This window comes from Enhydra lutris, unplaced genomic scaffold (assembly GCF_002288905.1).
Source record: "Enhydra lutris kenyoni isolate GAN:26980312 unplaced genomic scaffold, ASM228890v2 scaffoldscaffold6, whole genome shotgun sequence".
NCBI classification, from domain to species: Eukaryota; Metazoa; Chordata; class Mammalia; order Carnivora; family Mustelidae; genus Enhydra; species Enhydra lutris.
This window is the reverse complement of record NW_019154090.1, coordinates 21,323,408-21,344,934: the sequence shown is the minus strand read 5'-3', so window position 1 is coordinate 21,344,934 and position 21,527 is coordinate 21,323,408. Positions and strand designations below refer to the sequence as shown.

At 40.8% G+C, this 21,527-nt stretch overlaps 1 protein-coding gene across 3 annotated transcripts in view; it reads left to right on the top strand.

The window, feature by feature from the left end:
• Positions 1 to 21,527, top strand: part of LOC111141552 (catenin beta like 1) — a 159,251-nt gene that overhangs the window by 15,403 nt on the left and 122,321 nt on the right. For 2 of the 3 annotated variants that reach the window (XM_022494173.1, XM_022494172.1), the window contains exons 2-3: positions 17,231 to 17,419; positions 21,198 to 21,304. In XM_022494173.1, the coding sequence (XP_022349881.1) occupies positions 17,231 to 17,419; positions 21,198 to 21,304 (296 nt within the window). The remainder of the gene's footprint in view (positions 1 to 17,230; positions 17,420 to 21,197; positions 21,305 to 21,527) is intronic. The other variant, XM_022494174.1, reaches the window with a different exon arrangement.

Genomic DNA, 21,527 nt, shown 5'->3' with positions numbered 1-21,527 from the left:
ATAATTTCAAATAGGGATATGAAGGGGAAAGTATGGGCTGAGTGATAGAGTGATGGTGGAGCATCAGAAGGTTCTAAAAGGCCTTTCTGAGGGGGTAACATTTGAATTAAGAACTGAATGATGAGAAAGATCGAGCTCTCTCAAGAGCTGTGGGAATAGCAGCATAGGCCTATGAAAAAGCCAGTACAAAAGCCCTAAGGTGGGAACAAGCTTGTCATGTTTGAAGCAAATGGCTAGAGCGTGGTGAGTGAGAAGGAGACAATTAAGGACAGAGGTCAGCTGTGGGGAGGGGAGGTAACCTTAAAATGTTTAGAGTTTGTTGTCAGTACAGTGGGAAGCCATTAGGGATTTGAAGCTGTGGAGTGCCACAATTTGGTTTATGTTTGAAAAGAGCACTGCATCTGCAGAATGTAGAATAGATTGTAAGGGAGCAGCCTGGCCAGCTTAGGTGTTCAAAGTGGGTAGTGTTCAAAGTGGGTAGAATTCACCTTTGTGTTGCAGGGGGCTGCAGCCGAAGCTCTGCTCTCCCTAGGATAATTGCTTTCCCACCTAAGTTGTTTTCAGAATCTCCCAGTTCTAAACATTTAATCTACGTTCTGGCTTAATCAAGAAGCAACACTCTCCTCCTGCCAGGCTTGGCTCAGAAAACGTGGGCATAGTGCCTTTTGTTGAGCACCCTGGCCTGGAGAGAATGAAGAAAGCAGCCCCACTGGACAAGAGGACAGTGCAGCTGACCTTCACACCTGGTAACTTGTAGGGAGCTTTGGAATCCATAAACTTTATGTGCTTCTGCAAAACAGTTGCAGATGGTCTGGACTGATGATTAAATATCACTGCTGTCTTGCCCAGATCTGCTGTGGCCATCCTCTCTGTGTCTGGTTTTACATTACAGTGGGTAATTACAGGGGCACAGCTCTTTCTGGTTGGCTTAGGGGGAAATTTCAGTTTCTGCCAGTTGTGTAAGTGACTGCAGTGAGCAGTGGCTGTGAATGGCTACTTTTTGTTTTCAAAATTAAAAAAAAAAACCACCACAAAAACCAACTTAAAAAGAACTCTCTCTAATGAAAGGGAATAATTGCCTGCCTTTGCTGTCTCGGCTGATTCTCCAGTGGGAGTTCTGCCATCAGACTTGTCAGACTTGGTTGGCAGGGACTTTTTCTCCTTAGTTAGCACGGAGATCTGAATGGGCAGAGATAACACAAATTAGCAGTGGTACAAGCATATCTGCAGAGGAACAGATTTCCTTCTGACCAAAGGTGCTCTTGGTGGGCACCACCCTGATTCTCAATGCATCTCGTACCACCGATGACAGGACTTTTCAGCAAATAAAAAGAATTGCTTAACCACCACCTGAGTTGGGCAGTTTTTACAAGACTTGTGAGTTTCAAAGGCCCTCCGGCTGCTCAATCTGCCAGTGTAAAGTCACTAAAGATTATCTCCCTGGCTTCTTACTGGGGATCCTTATACCTCATTCTGCATAATGAACTTGGGGAGACAAATTATGATTCTTCTACTTTTTTTCCCCCCAAAGATTTCTTTCATTCCCACAGCATTTACAAGGACACAGAAAACTCAGTGGGGGAAGAAGAGATGATACTGGCCTTCTGGCTGACACGACTTTTGCCAGTGGTCACACGCGGGTTCCATAATGAGGATTGCAAATCACTCTCCATCTTCTTGGAGCCTGTCCCATAATTAGATGATTAAACATTTTGTTTAAATTAGTAATTTTCCCCCTATCTCCTCTGTGTGCTTACCATTAGAGTAAGATGGAGACTGGTTATCTGATACTGGTCTCCACATCCAGTTGTAATTGTCAGCAAGAGGTTCAGGAAGTCTTACTTTAATTAAAAAAGCAATTTTGGCCATGGTTCACCTTGTGTGAGGCAGAGGCACTTCTGACCATGTGAACTTTTCGATTGCTGTGTACAGTGAATAGAGCTTTTTTCCGGAGCGTGACACTGAGCCTAGAAGGATCATATCAGGAGGCGGTATGCGGCTGGGCTTGAAGTCTTGGCTCTGCATTAATGGCAGATTTGCCTTCAATTGACAGATTGTGTTTGTGGCAAAAAAGGGTTACTTACAGGGAAAGTATGGTCCTGATTCGAAGTGAATGAAAAGCAGCTCATAGAGGAGCTTGTAGAAATTTCAGTACGGTAAAAAAGAGTATGTGTTTTCTCCCCTCTGCGCCACCACAGCAGAACAGAACAAAGGGCTGGGAACTACGAGCTCACTGAGAGCCAGGTACTGTGCTGTTCAGTTTATAGGTGTTACTGCATTTCATCCTAAAAGCAACCCTGGGAAAGTCAGTATTCTTATTCCCATTTTGTAGATGAGGAAAGGAAGTTCACAGAGGTTTAGTAAACTTGCCCAAAGACACAAGAAAGTAGATGGCAAAATATTTTCCTAATAGAGGGCTCTGGTGGATGAAGGGAGCTTAAAAACAGAAGTGTCTTAGGAAATAGAATGCAGCAGAATGCTACCATCACCCCAGTCTTGTGCCTGCCTCGAGTCTACCATGTGTATTGTTCTTGTCCATCAGAACACTGTGCACTGGTTATCAAACCCAGGGGAGCAGAACACTCCCGTCCGTTAACAGTCCTGGGAGAGGACTGCAAACACTTCTGCCCATTGCATCTTGGTGCTGGAGTTGCCAGTGAGAACCCCACACAGTCAGGTACTGGATGGAATAATGCTTTACTCACACAGAGAAGAGACAAAGCAAGACCAGCTACTGGGATGTACATCAGTCCCTTGTGGCTTGCGGGGCCCTCCTCCTTCCTTTGAAGTTGGTGCAGGGCAGTGGCCTACATGTATCCATCTCTCTTGCAGCAGAAGGACCCCAACCTGAAAGCTGGTGGTGTGCCCGAGGGGTACTGATGTACATGCTGAAGCAGAGCAAGGGGACACTCGTTGAGCAAAAACAGACCGGTATTGTCACACAAAGTGTTAAGCCTGGCACAAGCCGTATGGGCTCCTTACTACCCGTTCCAGGCCTGAGGCCCATTCCTGTGCAGCCGAGTGGGGGTTGGAAATACCGCATGCGTGGACTGCCTTTCCCAGCAGTTCTGTATTGAAATTACTGGTTATGTGTCTGTCTTCCCATTAGACTTTGAGTTCCTCAAGGACAGTGACCAGATCAGTGCATGCTATGTAGTACAAGCTCACTAAATGTCTCTTGACTGAAGAAAGGAAAAGAAGAAGGGAAATAAGGAAGAAGGAATAAGGAAATGAATGAAGCAGTGAATCAATGATTAGCAGCTGAATTTGGTTTTCTTCTAAAGGCATCTTTAGCCTTTAGGTGCCTTTAGCACCTTTACAGTTGCCTTCTCCTTGCCTCTTCTTTCTCAATGGAGAGTAGAGTAAGCCGTTGTGACAGTGACTCAGTCATTGCCTTAAAAAAACAATAGATCATCTTCATAAAAGCTCGATTCTAATACTGTCATAACCTGAGAGTGATGGCCTTTTTTTTTTTTTTTTTTTTTTGGACTGGAGTTGTCTCTGACTCCAAAGCAACAGATTGAATGATCCATTTATTTGCCCAGGATTTTCTGCAGGTCTGCTGTGGGCCGTAATTGCTGTTTTCTCTTCACCCAACCTTAGAGACAAAAAGTAAGATAATACAAACAACAAGATTAGTTTTTATTTCATGTTGTTGTATCCGGCATACCCATTTCCATTTGATTTTTTTTTTCCCTTATATAACATGTATTAAGTACTTTACTGTGTTAGATGCTTCCTCACTGGGACAGCATTTTTTTCCGGGGATGAGATGGTGATTTACGCAGGGTCACACTCTAGTAACAGACTTGGATGTCCGACTGCTGAAGTCCATTTTCTTCTCAATGCACAGTCTCCCCTTTTCATAGGACTCATTTAGCATCAGTTTCTTAGGTGCTTAGGCAGTTCGCTAAGCAAGCCACCTGAGCCTTGATTTCTTTACTTGCAAAAACAGGGAACGGGTGTCCCCTACCTAGCAGGGCTGTGTGGGGAGGAAGAAGATAATGAACATAATCACACAGTTAATGGTAACTATTACACAGCTTGGATAATCACTTGGTAAGGAAGCGGTGGAGGAATTCTTTATGGTTTCTTTAAACCCTAAGATTCTCTGACCTCAGTGCCTCCTAAGAAGCCCTTTGCGAGATTTATATCTGACTTTGCCTGTCAAGGCCCTGCCTGGCTTCCTTATGCAGCTTTGTTTGAAAGAGATGGCCAAATTCCCTTGTGTGCAGGGTTTTTCAGCCAGCATCTCTCTGTTTTTTGGTATGTTTGCCGGGATTCTCAAGTTTCTAAGTAATTTCAGTCTGAGGCGAGTTGGATTGATGGCAGACTGCCTTAACACAGGTGTTATAAATAAGATTAAGAGGTTGTTGAGAGGTATCAGTGGAGCTCTGGGACTGGCTTTCTGGAGTCATTCTAAATTGACAGCTAATGGGTAGTTTGCCTTGATGGCTCTCTCTGAGTTGGTTATAACTGACTAGCGATTCACCCACAGAGGAAGCTTGCTTATGAAAATTCACTTTCCTTTCCTTTCTCAGAAAGTTAAGCTACCATAACGTGTAATAATGTCTCTGCATTGTGCAAAAAAACAGTTGCCGTTTGCGCTGTTTTCAGGTACCTTTTTCTAAAGCAGCCAATTCTTTTTTTTTTTTTTTAATTTTATTATTTGACAGAGATCATAAGTAGGCAGTGAGGCAGGCAGAGAGAGAGGAGGAAGCAGGCTCCCCGCCGAGCAGAGAGCCCGATGCGGGGCTCGATCCCAGGACCCTGAGATCACGACCTGAGCCAAAGGCAGAGGCTTGAACCCACTGAGCCACCCAGGCGCCCCAGGCAGCCAGTTCTTAAGGGTTTTTTTGTTTTGTTTTGCTTTTTGTTTTGGTACTGAAGCCTGCCAAGCTTCGAAGAAAACTTTAAAAAGGGGAGAGATGGTTCACATTATTTTATTCTTTTATTTATGTTTCTCTATAAGACAGTTATTTAATTATCTTAATCCTTGGTAGAGTCCCTTCGTGCCCAGCAAAATAGGCGTTTTTGCCTTCTCTGGTCTACTAGATGCTACTGCTAGGAAATTGAGTGTCCTAAAATGTTCTTGAAATGAAGAGTTACTAGTTTAAAATCACTTTAAAGTCAGTTTTATATCCTTCTTGCAAGAGAGTTGTAGTGGTGGGGATAGAGCTCGCAGGGGGAGTTCGTAGGTGGCAAGAGGCATTCACCCGGGCTCCCAGACAGTTCCTTTTGATCATATGCCATGTGGCCACGTGGTCAGTGTTCGTTCTGTGTTCTAGGTGGAGGAAATATTTCTGACTATAAGAAGAACTCATTTCCCATACTTGTCTTTATTGGGAATGGAGGTGTTTTGCAAACTTGAGCGGTTTGTAAAGCTTCTAGAAATAGTAAAGCCTGTGAGTTGAGGAAAATAAAGTGCATCTTAGACAAAAGTAGACACGAAAGCATCTCTTCTCATTGTTTTTGATGGGCTCATCAACAAGCATGTATTGAGGCCGTAACACCAGATACTTTGTTCAAGCTGAAAGAGGTAAATGGGCACTAGACAGAAAGTATGTTATATAATCATGCTATGTTTTCAGACTTTAAAGTATTACCCATAATGTTGAAAAATACCCTCTTTAACAGGATACTCAGGGTAAAGTTTGATGTGAGTTCTGTCTTCCTTGAAATAAATGTGGCAGCTATCGTGTAACAGGCTTATGTGGGAAAGTTTTAGCTTTGAAAGCAAGTAATGGTGGTAGCTAATGTCCTAGGTTCCTGAGATCAAAACCGGATCAGAACCATTAAGGAATTAATGAGCAGCTGTGAAAGATCTTGATTATGTAAATGAATGAAATTATTTATTTCTTACTTACGATTTGGTTCTCACTAATTCAGTCCCAGCTTATTCATCCCCCCCTCCTTCCCATTTTTTCAGAACGTCTTCAGTTTTTTCTTTCCTATCTGTCTCCCTGCGAGTGTACATCCTTTCTCCCCAACCACTCTTTCTGTTTGAAAGAGGAATGAAGTTTTAAGTCTTGGCAGTGATCTCGGAGGCAACTTATAGAAAAGGTAATTAAAGATTTCCTTGCCCCACTTTAGCTTTAATGAAATTGTCCATTGCTAGGAGCAATGTTCCTCTGGCTGGAATCTTCTCTGTCAGCGTAATTACATGTAACAGGTGTGCCATATTATGTGCAGAATCACTCTGTGGGGCTGCTGCTTGCTGAACCGGCACTCCACCTCTCCCCGGCCTCTGTGACAAGCACTTATAAAGTATCTAACCTTTGTGTCACCCGAAAGAATAAAGTGAATTCGTTGTATCTGAGCTTTGGTTTAACTATAAATAATTTAAAATAACATTGCCATATTAATTTTTTATTTAATATTTAAAGACTCAGAGTGGACTGGGTGGGTTCCCTAAATGGTCTGGGGGAGGGAGTTCTTAGCGCAATTTCCGTACAGAGAAAAAACTATGCTTTTACAAATGAGCAAGGAGCAGTGACAGAGAAGAGCTTTCCTGGTTAAAGCCATAGATAGAAAAGTAGCAGAAGAAATTTTAAAGTTAGTTGAAAAATGATGGCAACAGGGAGAGATGACGAAGATTAGGCCTTTCAGATGATAGTTTCTAGGGTTGTGACTAAGGAAAGGGGTCTGGAGGTTGTGTGTACTGCTCCCGCAAAAGTGAGAGGTTTCAGACCTTGTTCTGTCTATGACTTCAGGCTCAAGTCCTGTCACTTCCTTGAGTCTTGGTCTATTCATTGGTAAATTATGAGGTTGAACTGATACTCTTTGTCTGAATCTGAGTTCTTATTCTTTATATCGCTCGATGCCACCATTAGAGAATTAACAAAGCGATACATAAAAATACAACCCAGGATGGCGTAAAATGATCAGATATGTAGGTGCAGATGAATCCTGCCCAGCTGCAGTCAAGCTAAAGACCCAAGGACCCCTGAGACTATGTGTACCTTATATACATTTGCTAATAGTAAGTTATGATTCCTGGGTAGTTCGTTGGTTTAGCTGTCCTCCCCCATCTGTCGCTCACTGATTTAGCACCGTGGGTTGAGTTCCTGTTCTGATGTTGGGCACCGTTGGATGCTGAGGTGTTAGCCGCAAGGGTCGGATCCCATGGTTCCTGCTCTTGAGGACCCAGTTTATGAATTGGTAGAGGAGATGGAGATTTATCAATGCATGTGTTATGTGATGATAGAGGGATGATCAGATACACGGCTGAGGAAGCTCCAAGGTCTTACTGGAGTTTTGGGAAGACCCTTAGAGAAGGTGACCTTAGAGCTGGAGCTTAAGGCTGAGTAGGATTTCTCTAGAATGAAAGAGGAAAGGAAAGTGATCTGCTATTTGTGGTAGCACAGATGGATTTACCCCATTCCAGGGCATTGTTTAAATAACCCAAGGTGACTCCTGGGTCCTTCCCTAAATCTTTGCTGATGTCCTTGTTGGTTTTCCCTATAGCAGGGTTTCCAGACCCTGTACTGTCCTGCTCATACATTATCTAGATTTAATACCTCTTTTTCGTGTGTGGTGGCTAATTCAATGCTGTGAGACTGTAGCCAGATTGGATGTTACACTTCTGATAGTGTGACCTTAATATGCATTAGCTTTAAGGATATTTAAAGTTGGTCATCCTGTTGATTCATTGAATTGGAGATTTACTGAAACCATCAGCTCTTTTCTGACTGAATTGTTTTTAAGTCACATTTTTCCTGACAGGGACTTTATGTATTTGCTATTTTGAGTTTAAACAAAAGGACTCCACAGTGCTTATACTCTTTTGGTTTGACCAATTATGGTTCTACCTATCTGTGCTGCCATTCATCCACATTTCTCTTTCTGCCTGCTTGAGTAACTTTGTGAAAGATCGTGTTGAGATAAAGTTACCCAATATGTATTGTAAACTCTTCACCTTAGTGAGCCACAGCAACATCAAGGAACTGCAACCAGTGGGGCATGACTTGTTCTGCATGATTCCCTGCTAGCTTCTAGTGGTCCCCCTTTTCTCCCTGTAACTGTGTGCATAACCATACCATTTTGCCAAATTTACTTCAGATCTTTAAGAAATAAAATTTTGTAAATACAATTGAAGTCTCCTATATACTCTTCCCTAATCCCATTTTATTGTGTGCCCCCTCCCTAATCCAATTTATTGCTCTCTTTAGAAGCAATCACTATCTTGAATTTGGTGATTATTGTTCCCACACATTTTATTATTATTATGTGTACAGCCAGTGATGGTTGAAATTTTCTTTTTTCTTATTACAGATATGTTCCAGTGAACATTATTTAAGTATTTCCTTATGCATATGTCTGACAATTTCTGTGTATATACCTGGGAGAAGAATTGCTGGGGTAGTCAGAATATATGCATTTTCAGTGTTATTAGGTATCACCAGTTAGTCCTATACTCATTTATACTCCTATCAGCAAGGTTTTTTTTTTTAAGATTTTATTTATTTATTTGACAGATAGAGATCACAAGTAGGTGGAGAGGCAGGCAGAGAGAGGGGAGGAAGCAGGCTCCCTGCTGAGCAGAGAGCCCGATGCGGGGCTCGATCCTAGGACCCTGGGATCATGACCTGAGCTGAAGGCAGAGGCTTTAACCCACTGAGCCACCCAGGTACCCCCTAGCAGCAAGTTTTAACAGTTCCTGTTTCTCCACATCTTTAACACATGGCTAGATTTTAAATTTTTCATTTTTTGCCAATCTGATATCTTAAGGTTTTTATGAGCATTTTCCTGATTACTAGTGACATTGGGTCCCTTTCTAGATACCTGTGGGGTGCTCGGTGTTTTTTTTTTTTCTTTTGTGATCATAATTGTGATGATATTCCTTGTCAAAAGCTGATTTTAAGTAAATCAAAAAGTGTTGTATATATAGAACTTTGCATTAGCAATCATTAAGAGAAATTAAATCATAGTTTCTGTTTTCTTTTCAAAGTACTATGTCTTTATCTTATTTAATCTTACTCTCCCTTATTTTACTAAGACAGTCCTGTGATGTAGAGCAAGGGCAGAGCATTTTTTAGAAATGCTGCACTGATAAGTCAAATGACTTATCTAAGGTCATGTGACTCTTAAGTGATTCACAAACACCTACATTTTCTTTCTGATTATTGGTTTGTTGCTCTTTGCATTGTACTATGCTGCTGCTTTTAGATCAGTGCAATTCTGTTGTTATTGTTATTGGATTGATGTCTGATATTCCCTCTAGCACCCAACAGAGTGATGTTCAGGTTCTATTAGCTTAGTAAACACTTCCTGAGTGAATGAATGAATGATGATGGTTTGGGTGTAACTGACAAAACATTCATAATAAGTCTGCTAAAATGGGGGTAGTTTACCTTCCAACAATTTTACAAGTATCTGCCTCTGTTAGCCTTGATAAATAAAGAAACTGAATCAACATTCAGCTTTCTGATGAAGCTGCAGAATTAATCAGAGAAGATGTCAAAGTAAATCATGGATGCTAAAGTATAGTTTGTACTTTTAAAAAAGGAAATCTACACACCCTTTGGAGGTGAGATGAAGATATCTCAGGCTTTATAAAGAAGTAAGAATTTTTTGGTAGGAAAAATGGATTAAGTAGAGTCTTAATGACTAGTGATTTAAATCCTAAATTACATCCATGTTACTTGCCAGCCAATCAGATTATAGATCTTAAGTGAGAGTCTTGGTGATTTTAATTTTTGTTACATTGATTCCCCCCCACCCACCCACACTCCTTGTGGGCAGTTAAAACCCATGTTCTCCAGTAATTATTGTGTTCTCAGTACCTGTTTTTTTTTTTTTAATTGGGAATCAAGTAAATGAGAATTTTGTTTTATATTTGCAATAATTTTGCTTTGAGATTTTGAGTTTCTGGTACTTGGTTTTCTTCCAGAAAAAAAAAAGGTAGTAAATTGTCATGATTCATTGATTTTTGTTTTCCCTAAGCTTTAAGTCTTACAAAGACGTAATATGTAATTGTATATGAATACCCGGAATATATCTTGGATATTTCTTAAAAATATCTATGATAATCCTTTGTTGATATAGCACTTGATAGTTTACATAGGGCCCCTCTGTAAGGAGTTTTAGTCATCACAATAACCTTTTGAGTTGAGGTAGGTAGAATTTTCTGTCTCTGATGGCTTTGATCCCTGATTATGAACTTTGGCTGATGGTAGTTGTAGCATTAAAGACTGTGAGCTTTTTCAGTTCTGGTGCCTTAAGCAAATTTGCAAGGGAGCCCTGATGTTAACTTTGGCAGGTTTCATGCCTGCAAATATTGATTGAGCCAGAAGTCCTAGCTGTAAAATGTCACCAGTGAATGTGCAGCCTGCAAAGGCAAGGGAAAACTCATTACTGCAGCTCATCTGTAACTTCTGGGTCAGGCCACTCACTACCATCTGGTAAAAATGAATGTTTGAAAATTCCCTTTTATTCTGACAAAATGTAATCAGGCGAGGTTAACAGCAGATGATTTCTGAGCATTTCAAGTTGGTTATACCAATCCATCCACAGCCTGGGTTCGTGACATTCCATATGTCTAATTACCTTTAGAGGTATCAGAAAGCTTTAAAATTACGAAACCTAATGGCAGGAAGGAATTTAATTATCTGTATACCTACCTTTGTCCCTGCATTGTGTGCACCCCGCCATATTGAAAGTGTTTATTCTGAAAAAGAAAAGGCAATGATAGAGGAAGAAAGAAATAGGATTACTGTCTTGAAATCTGAATATTTTTTTTTAAATGAGAGAGTGGGACTAATCTTGTTTATATTGCTTTAAAGAGAAAGATTAAGGACCAAGGAAGAAAGTTGTAAGTTGGAAGGTTTCTCTTCAATTTAACAAACTCTGTGAGTGATCCAAAGATTGGGTGGGGGAGGGGGCACGGTTTAGGGAGGGGTTAAGTTTCTGGTCACTGGAAGTGTTAGGAAAGCCCCAGTCTATACCCAGTGATCATGTTTTAAAGGGGATTCAAACCTCAAATAGATGATTGGGTTAGATTCAAGACTTCCTAAAGTCTGGGTTTCTCTAGTGGTTCAGAATTACTGTAGGAGGTTGTGAATTGAGACAAATGTATACAGGCATTTTCTGTAGAATGAATCTCAGTCTCTCAAAATCTCTCTCAAAATTAATCTATCTCTCTGTCTCTGTGTCTCTCTCTTTCGTAAATACAGGAGTTAAAAACACAAATGCAATTAAAGTATTGCAAAATAGTAATATATTTGTGTTCTTTCTCAGTCATTGGATATTAAAAGGTGCAGTAGCAGGTGGGGCCTGTCATATTTTGACATAAAAATAAAAAAAAGGATTTTCCCTTTAAAACCTATTAATGGTTAACACCCTTTCCAACCTTGGGGTTCTTTGATTTTTGAATCAGGTGTGTCCGAGAGGTGGAGGCTACATGTACTATCTTCTATGAGCCAAACTCTGCTGGGCACTCTAGAAACATTGGCCTTTTTGTGCTTACATACATATATACACATATATACATAAATGTATGAAAGTGTTATTGTTTCTAGCTTAATAGATTGAGAAAACTCAAGCTTAGAGGGGCTAAATTACTTTCCAGGACTGCTAACTAAGTAGAGGGACTAGGATTTGAATTTAGAAAAATTTGACTCCTAAACTCATTCTCCATGTAGGGTATCACCAATTGCAAATAGGTTAGCAATGACTAGTTAGTATTGCAAAGTAGGAAAAGCACTATATTGGGAATCAGAAGCTTTGTATTATTGCCCATCACAGACAAATTGCTTAAAGCCACTGGGCTCTGATTTCCTTATTTCTATAAAGAGAGGGATAAACTAGATTATCCACTTGAGCTCAAATTTCTAAGTCTTTCTCATTGTTTGATATTGAGGAAATCGTACTTCATGCCCCTAGTCGGAAGGCCCTTTTCTGAAGTTCGGAAGTTTCTTGGTGCTAGGTGAAAAATTCCTGGCTTATTTTGAGGTTACAGAAGATTTCCTTTGCCTTTTTTCATTTTTTTAAATAGAATTGAACCTATTTTTTTTTTCCATTAACATGAAAGTACATTTTATGAAAATCACCCCCTCCTAACCCAGGTAACTTGGAATATTGAACTTACTTAGATGCTGCCCCCTCCCCCACATCTCCACTGTTACATCCTGGTATAGATGTGCTCTTCACATTAATAATTGTGCTGTGTGTTTTCATAATTTATCATAATGATGCCATTATTGCTTATTATAGAAGGCCCCTTTCTCCCACACCCACCCCAAGTCTAATTGAGGTCGAGACAAGACCATAAATGCGATAATATAGATTGCATGCTCAGAGGAAATGGAGTTGGTTTCATAGTGGAGTTTTAATTTAGGATTCGTTCTGGTGATGTAGCCTCTTCCTATGGTACATTACTTTGAGCCCAATATAACTGCATTTTCCCACAGCTCCTCATTATAGCTACAGCTTCTCACTGCTTTTTAATTAAAAAAAAAAAAAAGAGAGAGGGAGAGAGGGAAAAATGAAACCTACAGCTTAGGTTGGATATTGTCTGGGTACACAGGGAGTATCCTAGGCAGATTACTTATTTAATTCTTTAACTCTTTCCAAGCTTTCGTGGAGATGTCTTGATTTCTGTTTCCAGGGGGATGGATATATATATCATCCATCACGCACACACACACACATAATAGGCTTCAAGATTTTTGGAAAGTAATAGCATCTTATGTATATAATCTTGATGCTTACTATAAGCTTTGAACAAGTGGAAGTCCTTTATGTAACCTAGAAAGGCTACCAGCTGTGTGGTTGGATGGTGGCAAATGCTTAGAGAGCATTTATACCACTCACCACCTATTGGGAGTAAGGCAGGGAATGTAGAAGATTTTTTAAATCCTTAAAGGCTGATGTTCTGGTACATCAGAAGTTAAGAGTTAATCATTTTTTCTCTAGTCTTGTGGGCAGCAGAAACAAAGAAATGACTTGATGAGTAACAGTTTCTTTTGTCATTCCTTCATCTTGAGGGATTCCAGACACCTTTCAGATACCAAAACAAATTAATCTCCAAAGGTGACTGGTAAGAATGGCTTAATCCTTTTGGGATTGGTTTTGTAAGACACAAGGAGAGCTCTTGCCTGAGCCGTGACCTCTCTGACAGGCTGCGAGTGTTCTATTCCCTTCCTGAATCCAGAGCCCTTTGGCTCTTCTGTAGTGGGATCCATCTGACAGCTCTGAGATTCTTCCCCACTTACGTATTCTTGCTTTGTTTTGTGTAACTGATCACTCTCTCCCTCTCTCCGTAGCAAATATTGGCAAATATAATGTAGACGTTTATTTCCAGGTCAGGGTCTTGTTAGCTTTATAATTTTTTGTGGGGACCTTTCACAAATAGGACTTCAGCTTTCTATGAGTCTGTATTTTACGCAGGGTTGCTGGAAAGATGGTTCCATTTTGTCTTTATCAGGGAACAGGAAGCCCTTGGATGAAAATCTTCTAGACCTGTGGAGACCTGTGGTGGCCAGTATGGTAGCTGCTAGCTGTATATGGCTGTTGGGCATGTAAAATGGGTCTGGGTCTGGGTTGAGATACACTCTGAATATAATAGTATGCCAAATTCCAGAGACTTGTTTAGTATGAAAAAAAAGTTAAAATATCACATTAGTGATTTTTAAAATATTGATTACATGTTAAAATAATATTTAAACATATTGGATTAAAAACATTAAAATTAATTTCATCTGCTTCTTTTTACTTTTTAAAATGTGGCCCCTAAAAAATTTTAAATTACATCTATGGTTTACATTTCATTTTAATTGGGCAGCTATGTCCTAGACTGTTAAGACCCATGATAGCAAAGCAATGCTTGTCTTACATTTATGTCCCAGTGGCCAGCAGAGGCCTTATACATAGTTGGCATTTAATAAATATTTGTTAAAGAAATGAATCCTAAACTTTATTCTTCAGAGTGGTCAAATTTCAGAAATGAGTAGAAACTTCTCTTTTGGAGGGTTAGTATCTGAAAAAGAGACAACGCTTGTTGAGAAGAACAAAAGTTTATAAAATTTTGCCCTGGGAGAAAAAAAATGGCTGAAATAAAATATCTCTGGGCCTTTGAACGCCTTACCTGTCCGCTGGAGGTGGGAGCAGATAATGTTGGTCAAGGAATCATGGCAGAACACCCTGAGGGGTTCTGCTTTGCTCCACTGGAGAGTTGTCATGAGAGGAGCTCAAGCTGGATGTCCCGTGTGACAGAGCAGGGAGTTGTAGAAAGAGTTAGCGAACCTGAAATTTGCCCTCTTAGGGATGTTATGCTTAGACTATTCCTAAAGATTAACAGAGCTATTCTTGTCTCAAGAATCCATCCCGGCCCTGTCTGTCCTCATTTCCTCATTTAGATGTGACCCAGATGGAAGCCTGGGACTGCCACTGGGCTGCCTTATTACTTGAAGACCTTCAAGTCCTGCCGTTTTTTAATACATCGTTTGTTGAATGAATGGTTTAACAAATATCATTTTAACTTGACCAAGTCATATATTCTTGACTGAAAGTCCCTCGGACCTGTCTCAGTTAGGGTCCTGGAATCATGATAGATTAGCAAACTTCCCAGAGATAAGGTTCAACTTTGAGAAGGGACCAGGTTGTCTTTGCAAGTTTATTAAAGGATCTCAGGCATCCTGTCTCCCCTCTTAGAAAATAGAACTGTTAACCCACTTCTCTTGCCCAGAGATGCGGTGAAGATTAAGAGAGGTGCTTTAAGTTCTGTTGGAGGAAAGTGCTATTTCAGGGACAATTATCAGAGGTAAAAGTGAAACTCCTCCCCTACCTTTGAAATGTTTGTTTTAAAAAAGTAGATTGGAAGATGTATTCCAAAGAGAGACTGCCAGTATTCTTTAGGTTTGCGTTTCTTAACTGTGGCGATATTTGGCTTTCTCCTTTTAATTGTGGTCCACTGCCTTTTCTCTCTGCCCTCAGAGATAAACAATCCAGAAATCTCCTTTCCGTGGAGAACTATGGAGCTCGTGCTTTGATTTGACTGCCGCAGCAGCCTCACGCTAATCAGGATCGCAGCAGGCCTCGTTTTATGAACCTGAAAGAATTAGTGCTCCCAGGGGGCTGAAGTTCCTTACCTGCTGGGGAGCTACAGATTTCTGGTTTGAAGTCGGCCCTCCTTTAGGATCAAGCTACCTTTCCTTCCTTTCTCACATGAAAACCACCACCTCCTTTTGCTTGTGGTCCATGGTGACTGGCATGTTGATTTCTTTCTTTTTTCTCCTCTTTTTCTGAGTGCCGACTAGTGATGATGACAATAGATTCTTATAATTTTTGTATTTATGGAATAGAGTGTTATCATATGAAATTATAATCTATCTCATGGAGGCTAGGAACAGAGTGAAAAATAGCAGGAGGTAACCTACAAACCAAATTGTCTAACGTGAGTTTTCTAAGCAATGTCATATGCTTAGACTTACTGGCACACCTGGTATGTGGAACCAGCAGGGTATATGACTATAGAGGGAAATGACTTTGCACCACTGGGATAGTGGAGTTCAGTAGTAGTGTGGGTTATAAGCCACAAGGTGAGATGTGTAATGTGTATAGTAGAAATTTGTCTCTTATCAACACCAAACAACTTAGCAGATTGGCAGGAAATGTGGCATTCTTTTCTGTTGATCCTAATAAATCATGTTGCACCTAGCACACTATTAGTGTGTAGTTATCATAACATAATAAAGAAAAGCTCATTGAGCCTAACACAGATGTCTTGTATTGAGGAAGACAGAATCATGTGAATTACCTTATAGTAATAATCTTTTCTATTTGTTTAGTAGTGTTGTCGTTTGCGTTTTTTTTTTTTTTTTAAGACTTTATTTGAGAGAGAGAGAGAGAGAGCATGCATGAGTCCGGGGGGAGGGCGAGGGTAGTAGAGGGAGAGGGAGAAACAGACTCCTCACTGATCAGGGAACCCAATGCAGGGCTCCATCCCAGGACTCTGGGATCATGACCTGAGCTGAAGGCAGACGCTCAACGGACTGAGCCACCCATATGTCCCGTGTTTACCAAGCATTCTTTCACTGAAGTTTTCACCTTGTAGTACAAACTACCAGTTATGAATAAGTTCTAGGAACCCAATGTATAGCAGAGTGACTATAGTTAGCAATACTATATAGTATACTTGAAAGTTGCTAAGAGAGTAGATCTTAAATGTTCTCACTACCAAAAAAAAAAAAAAGGGTAATTTTACTAGGTGATGGAGGTGTTAGCTAACTAACAAATGTAATCATTTTGCAATATATACATGAGTCAATATCACATTATATGTAATGGTATATGTCAATTATATCTCAGTGAAGCTGTGGAAAGAATGGTAAAAATACACACACATAGAAGCATCCTTTGAAGTTCACAGAGAAAAGGGCTATAATTTCCATTTGCCATTTGAAGATGAGGAAGCGAAGGTATAGGGAGGTTAATGACGTGCCCAGAGCTGCACCAGTAGTAACCTGAGCTGCTTGGAGACTTTGGGCTCTTTGATTCCTGGTGCAGTGCTGTCTATCCTCAGCTCTGAAGCCCATTTCAGTAGTGTTTCATTTTATTCCAATTTAATGGAAGGCCGCTGTTAAGAACTCCTCCATGGACTGCAGTGTCAAAGGCAAAACGAGGACCTAACAGTGTGGCAGCCAGAGCCCTGGACCAGAAGTCAGGAAGTGCTCATTGTGTTTTCAGTGCTGCTGCTGGCTTTGTGACTTTGGGTAATACTCCTCTGGCCCTTACTCTACCTGGCTCTTCCGTAAAGTAGGACTTCGGAGTACAATAGACCCTTGGATGTTACATATGTAATCTTCTCTGTACGGAGTACTTGTGAGTGACTGTACTCTTTCTTAGACGTGAATTAAAACCTTGCAAAGGGTTTGGTGTTGGGGATTGTATCATAACTAGTAAATTGAACCTAACCCATCTCAGAGTGTCTGTGTTCCCTGTGATTTCTGTATACACAGCAACTTTTGTGAAGTGATAAAACTTTGCATATTAAAAAAATTCTGTAAAAAAAAAAAAAAAGCCAGCTCCCTTGTGGGAGACTTCAGTCATATATTTATAGAATCACTACGGGTCTGAAGAAGTGATTACTTGGAGCTTCATTTTGTGGGAGAAATCCTACTGTGGAGCTTTTCATTGCTGAATCCTTGAAAGCTTTTAGAATGTCTGCTATGTGTGCCCTTCTAGGTCTTTTCCAGCTCTGGAATCCCATGTTTCTTTTTTTCTTTCTCAGCCCAACAGGGGCACAAAACGTCCCCGGGATGATGAAGAGGAAGAGCTGAAAATGCGTCGGAGGCAACCTGGTCCCCGAGACCGCGGCCGCTATCGGGAAGAGGAAATGACGGTGGTAGAAGAAGCAGACGATGACAAAAAGAGACTGCTGCAGATTATTGACAGAGAGGGCGAGGAGGAAGAGGAGGAGGTAAAGTGGCAGGCTAGGCCGGCCCAGACTCAGTGGCTATAGACTGTCATTTTAGGTCAAATCCTTAATTTCTCTGAGCTTTGCAGCTTCATCTGTAGAATAGGGTTAAGAATACTTACTGCACAGTGTTGACCTGAAGGGGAAATGTGATAATGGAGTTGGAAAGCATTTTCAAATTGTGAAGATCATTATAGATAGAGTTTTTAAAGTATTCTGGATTATGTGTCCTAATCGAGGCCCGAACACTGAACTGTGGGGCTGTTGCTGTTGACTGGGGAGGGTCAGGGAGGCCTCCCAGACTGGACACATTGAAGGCACTTCCATTTTTTAATGTAGTCAGTAGTCTTTGAAAGAGGAGCAGAATTTTATCAGACTGGTGAAAGAAGGCTTTTCAGTTGAGATGGCATTAGCAAAGCAACAGAGGTGGAGAAGTTCAAGGTGGAGGTAAGAGATTAGGTATTTAGGTGTAACTGAAAAAATACAGTTTTGGAAAAGAGGTGCTATTTGCTCGTCCTCAGGATGCCTTAATGCATACTCATTCCTACCTCTGGACCTTTTTACTTCTCTGCCCTTTGTGGAATGCTCTTCCCCTAAGGCTTTGCATGGTGGGATTCTTTCTTCTCATTCAAGTCTCAGTTCAGATGTTTCCTCCTCAAAGAAACTTTTCCGCTCTCTGAGATAGACATGTAAGTCATTCTCCTACACTTTGGTCAGTATATTGTCTTCAGGGCGCTTACCGTGATCTGAAATCCTGGTTTGTTTATCTCCTCATTTGCTATCCTCTCCTTTACCTTTTAGGCAAGCAGGGACTGGCTTTGTTTGTTCACAGCTGTATCTCTAGCACTCAGTGCAGTGCCTAGCTCTTGGTAGGCCCTTAATAAATATTTATTGAATGAATAAATGAAGCTAAAAAGAGTGGAGGTAAAATACCAGTGATTAAAAATAAAATGACCTTACCTAAGTGTCTTTTTATATCCTTAAGTGTTAACTTGTATGTTATTTCACTCTGGCATTTTGTTCAATATGAATTATGGAAATAGATTCTTAAGAGCCAGCTGTTTTTTGGTTTCCTGAAAGACATGATGCTAAGTTTGGATTTAAAAAATGAAGCTGGAGTGTGAATCTGAGAAAGAAAAAAAAATGGATTCATATTCCAAAAAGGTCTTTACTGTGTTGTGACAATAACTCTCTCCTCATTAGGATTTGTACCAGTGCTAATTTGGGGTCTGCCCCTAAAAGATGGTGACACTTTGGAAATCTGTGGTGGGAGACAGTTCTGAATTTCCTCTCTTGAGGGCAGTAACCCTGCTGGCTTAGACAAACAGTGTGTGTAGCTCATCCTCCCTTCTTCCTTTCCTCTCCGCTCTCCCTTCCTCGCTTTCTCCCTCCCGCCCTCCTCACTAGCTTCGGCTCAATCTGTTAGCCCTGCAGCAGCAGTTAATTGGCAGGTATAATTCCCATGTAGGGCAAGGCTGGTACTGGAGGATTAGGATAGTAGCTGTCATGGGTAAGTGGTTTCTAGCCTGGGAGACAGAAATGTAGTGTGGGACCAGGCCTTCTGTTAAGGGACAAGGGAAAAAGAGATCGCTTTGTAAAAATGACACATGGAAGACCGCAAGTCCAGGAGTTATTTTCTCACTGCCACCAAAGTCCCATTTAATGAAAAACAAGTGATGTTTGCCCCTGTGAAGTCACGTGGACTTGTAAAATATTATTGTCCTTTTTGTGCTACATCACCAGCATTCATCTTTCTGAAATCTCCTTCTGGTTTCTGACATTGAGCTATTGGAGATACTGCTGTGGTCGATGAATAAGTCGGATAATTCAGTTTTCCCCCAGCATTGGAGGGAAATTAAAGGAGGGAAGACCAAACCCTGGAGAGGCTAAGATTTGGGGGATCCTGTGAGAGCTGTACTATTACCATTTTTTTCTACAGAGTGGGCAAGATGTTAGCTAGGGGAAGGAAAAGAAGTGGAGATTGAAGTTGTTTGAAAGTGACTTAATCCTTCCTAAAAATTTAGATTACGTAGTGAAATCCATGTGGCACATTGGATACATCATGCCTGTTGCTAGTAGAACAATAAGGGTTTACATTAATGTAGTGTCCTTTCGTTTGTACAACAGTTTTATGCCCATCTCTATAGGTCATCTCCATGACCTTGAAAGAGACAGGTAATATTTTCCCCCTCCATCTCTCCCTGCCTGCTTGCCTTCCTTCAGCACATCTTCCCTGGGAGCTTGCTGTGCGCCAGGCACTGTGGTGGGCACTGGAGAGTCAGCAGTGAACAAGTAGACATGGGCCACCAAAAGGGGTGTTTACCCTAGTTGGGAGTTGGAGAGATTGTCTGGGCTAGATCCTGCCAGACCTTCTTTACATGGGTCATGTGAAGGATTTAGAATTTTATTCTGAATGCCAAGTGGTTGAATTCAAGAAGGACTTGTGAGGTAGAGTCAATTGGACTTGGTGAGGGTTTGAGGATTATATTCAGCAAAGTAGTATTGCCATGTGGCTAGTGAGTAGTGAAGCTCGACTCTGAGTCCTGACTGAACCGGGGCGCTGAGTTCAGTTTCTGAAATTTCTATTTAAGCTACAGATAACTGGGCATGGGGTGGGAGTCCAACAGAGGCCCTCGGGGGCCAGGAGTCATTGATAAAATCTAAGAAATCTGTCATGCCCAAAACGAATTTATAAATAACACCTACATAAAACCCGATATATGTTGGCTAACTGAACATAAAAGAAAACAAAACAAAAAAACCCCAACATATGAACACTGAAATTTAATAAAATAATATCTAACACTTTTGAGTACTTACATAATTATGAGATGATTCAGTGCTTTCCAAAAGGATCTGTTTCTGGTTCTCTTAATAGCAGTCTTTGTATTGCTTTTAGTTTTAAGCTGTGGTCAGTGGCCACAAAAGCTGTGAAGCCAGGAGTTGGGTGTAACAGAGGCAAAGTGCATCGCAGCATGTGACTGTAACCTTGAAAAGAAGTGGAGAAGAAAACATTCCTGAAATTTTAGTGTAGATTTTTTGGGGGGAAATGATTCTGTTTACAAAAATTTATTTTATTTACCTTTGTAGTTATTATTCTAGTGTTGAAATAAGAACACTGTATGGTCTGCTAGTTTTTTATGTCTCCCCTGAGTGAGTTTCCCAAATTCTTGATGCTGTATTGGGCCTCTCTGATTTCCTTCTCAGCAGCTAGTAAGGACCCAAAACAGTGATGTGTAAGAAATGCAAAGCTGTGACTGTTGCTATTTAACAAGCATTCTTATGGTATGGGCTGTCCAGAAATAGGCTGTGAGTTGGATTTGGCCTGTGGACTGGAGTTTGCTGACCCCTGACTGGGGCAGAGGAAAGATTGAGGTCCACTGTCACTGACTCAGGGTTTGACCTTGAACACGTTCTTTTAAACCTGAGAGTTATCTTACCTGTACAACAAGGAGAATGATGGGTAAGTATTAAATAATACTATCTAATATTGTTGCTTATTCCATGCCATACAGTGTGCTCAAGAAATATTTGTTGAATGAGCCGTCTTTCAAACCTTAAACTGAGCTTCCTGAGCTAGTTGTGAGACAGTGATACAAAGTAGCATGTGATCTAGACCCTTAACCTTCTTTCCAATGGGGGAGATAAGTATGTACTGTATATTTAACCCAGAAAGGTGAGTGGCAGAATACCATTTAAGAGCTGGGGAAGACAAGTAGTGATCAGTGAATAAGAAACCCCTTTGGACTGAAATTGTTGCTGTTTGTTCCCTTTATACCAGGAGGAACCACTAGATGAGAGCTCCGTGAAGAAAATGATCCTTACATTTGAGAAAAGATCATACAAAAACCAAGAGTTACGGATCAAGTTTCCAGACAATCCAGAGAAGTAAGTCTCTGTTTTGCTGAAACCTTCTTTCCTCCTATGTGTTGTGCTTGTTGTTTTTGTTTTGTTTTTTGTTTGGTTTGCCTGCTTTGGATTTGTGATTTGTGTCAGGAGTTCCAGGACAACCCACCTGTTTGGCAAATCACTGCAAACACTCAAGGCTCTGAGCCAGTGGTATTCGAGGGCACACAGCAGGATCAGCAAGAGGGAAAGACAGATCAGTCAG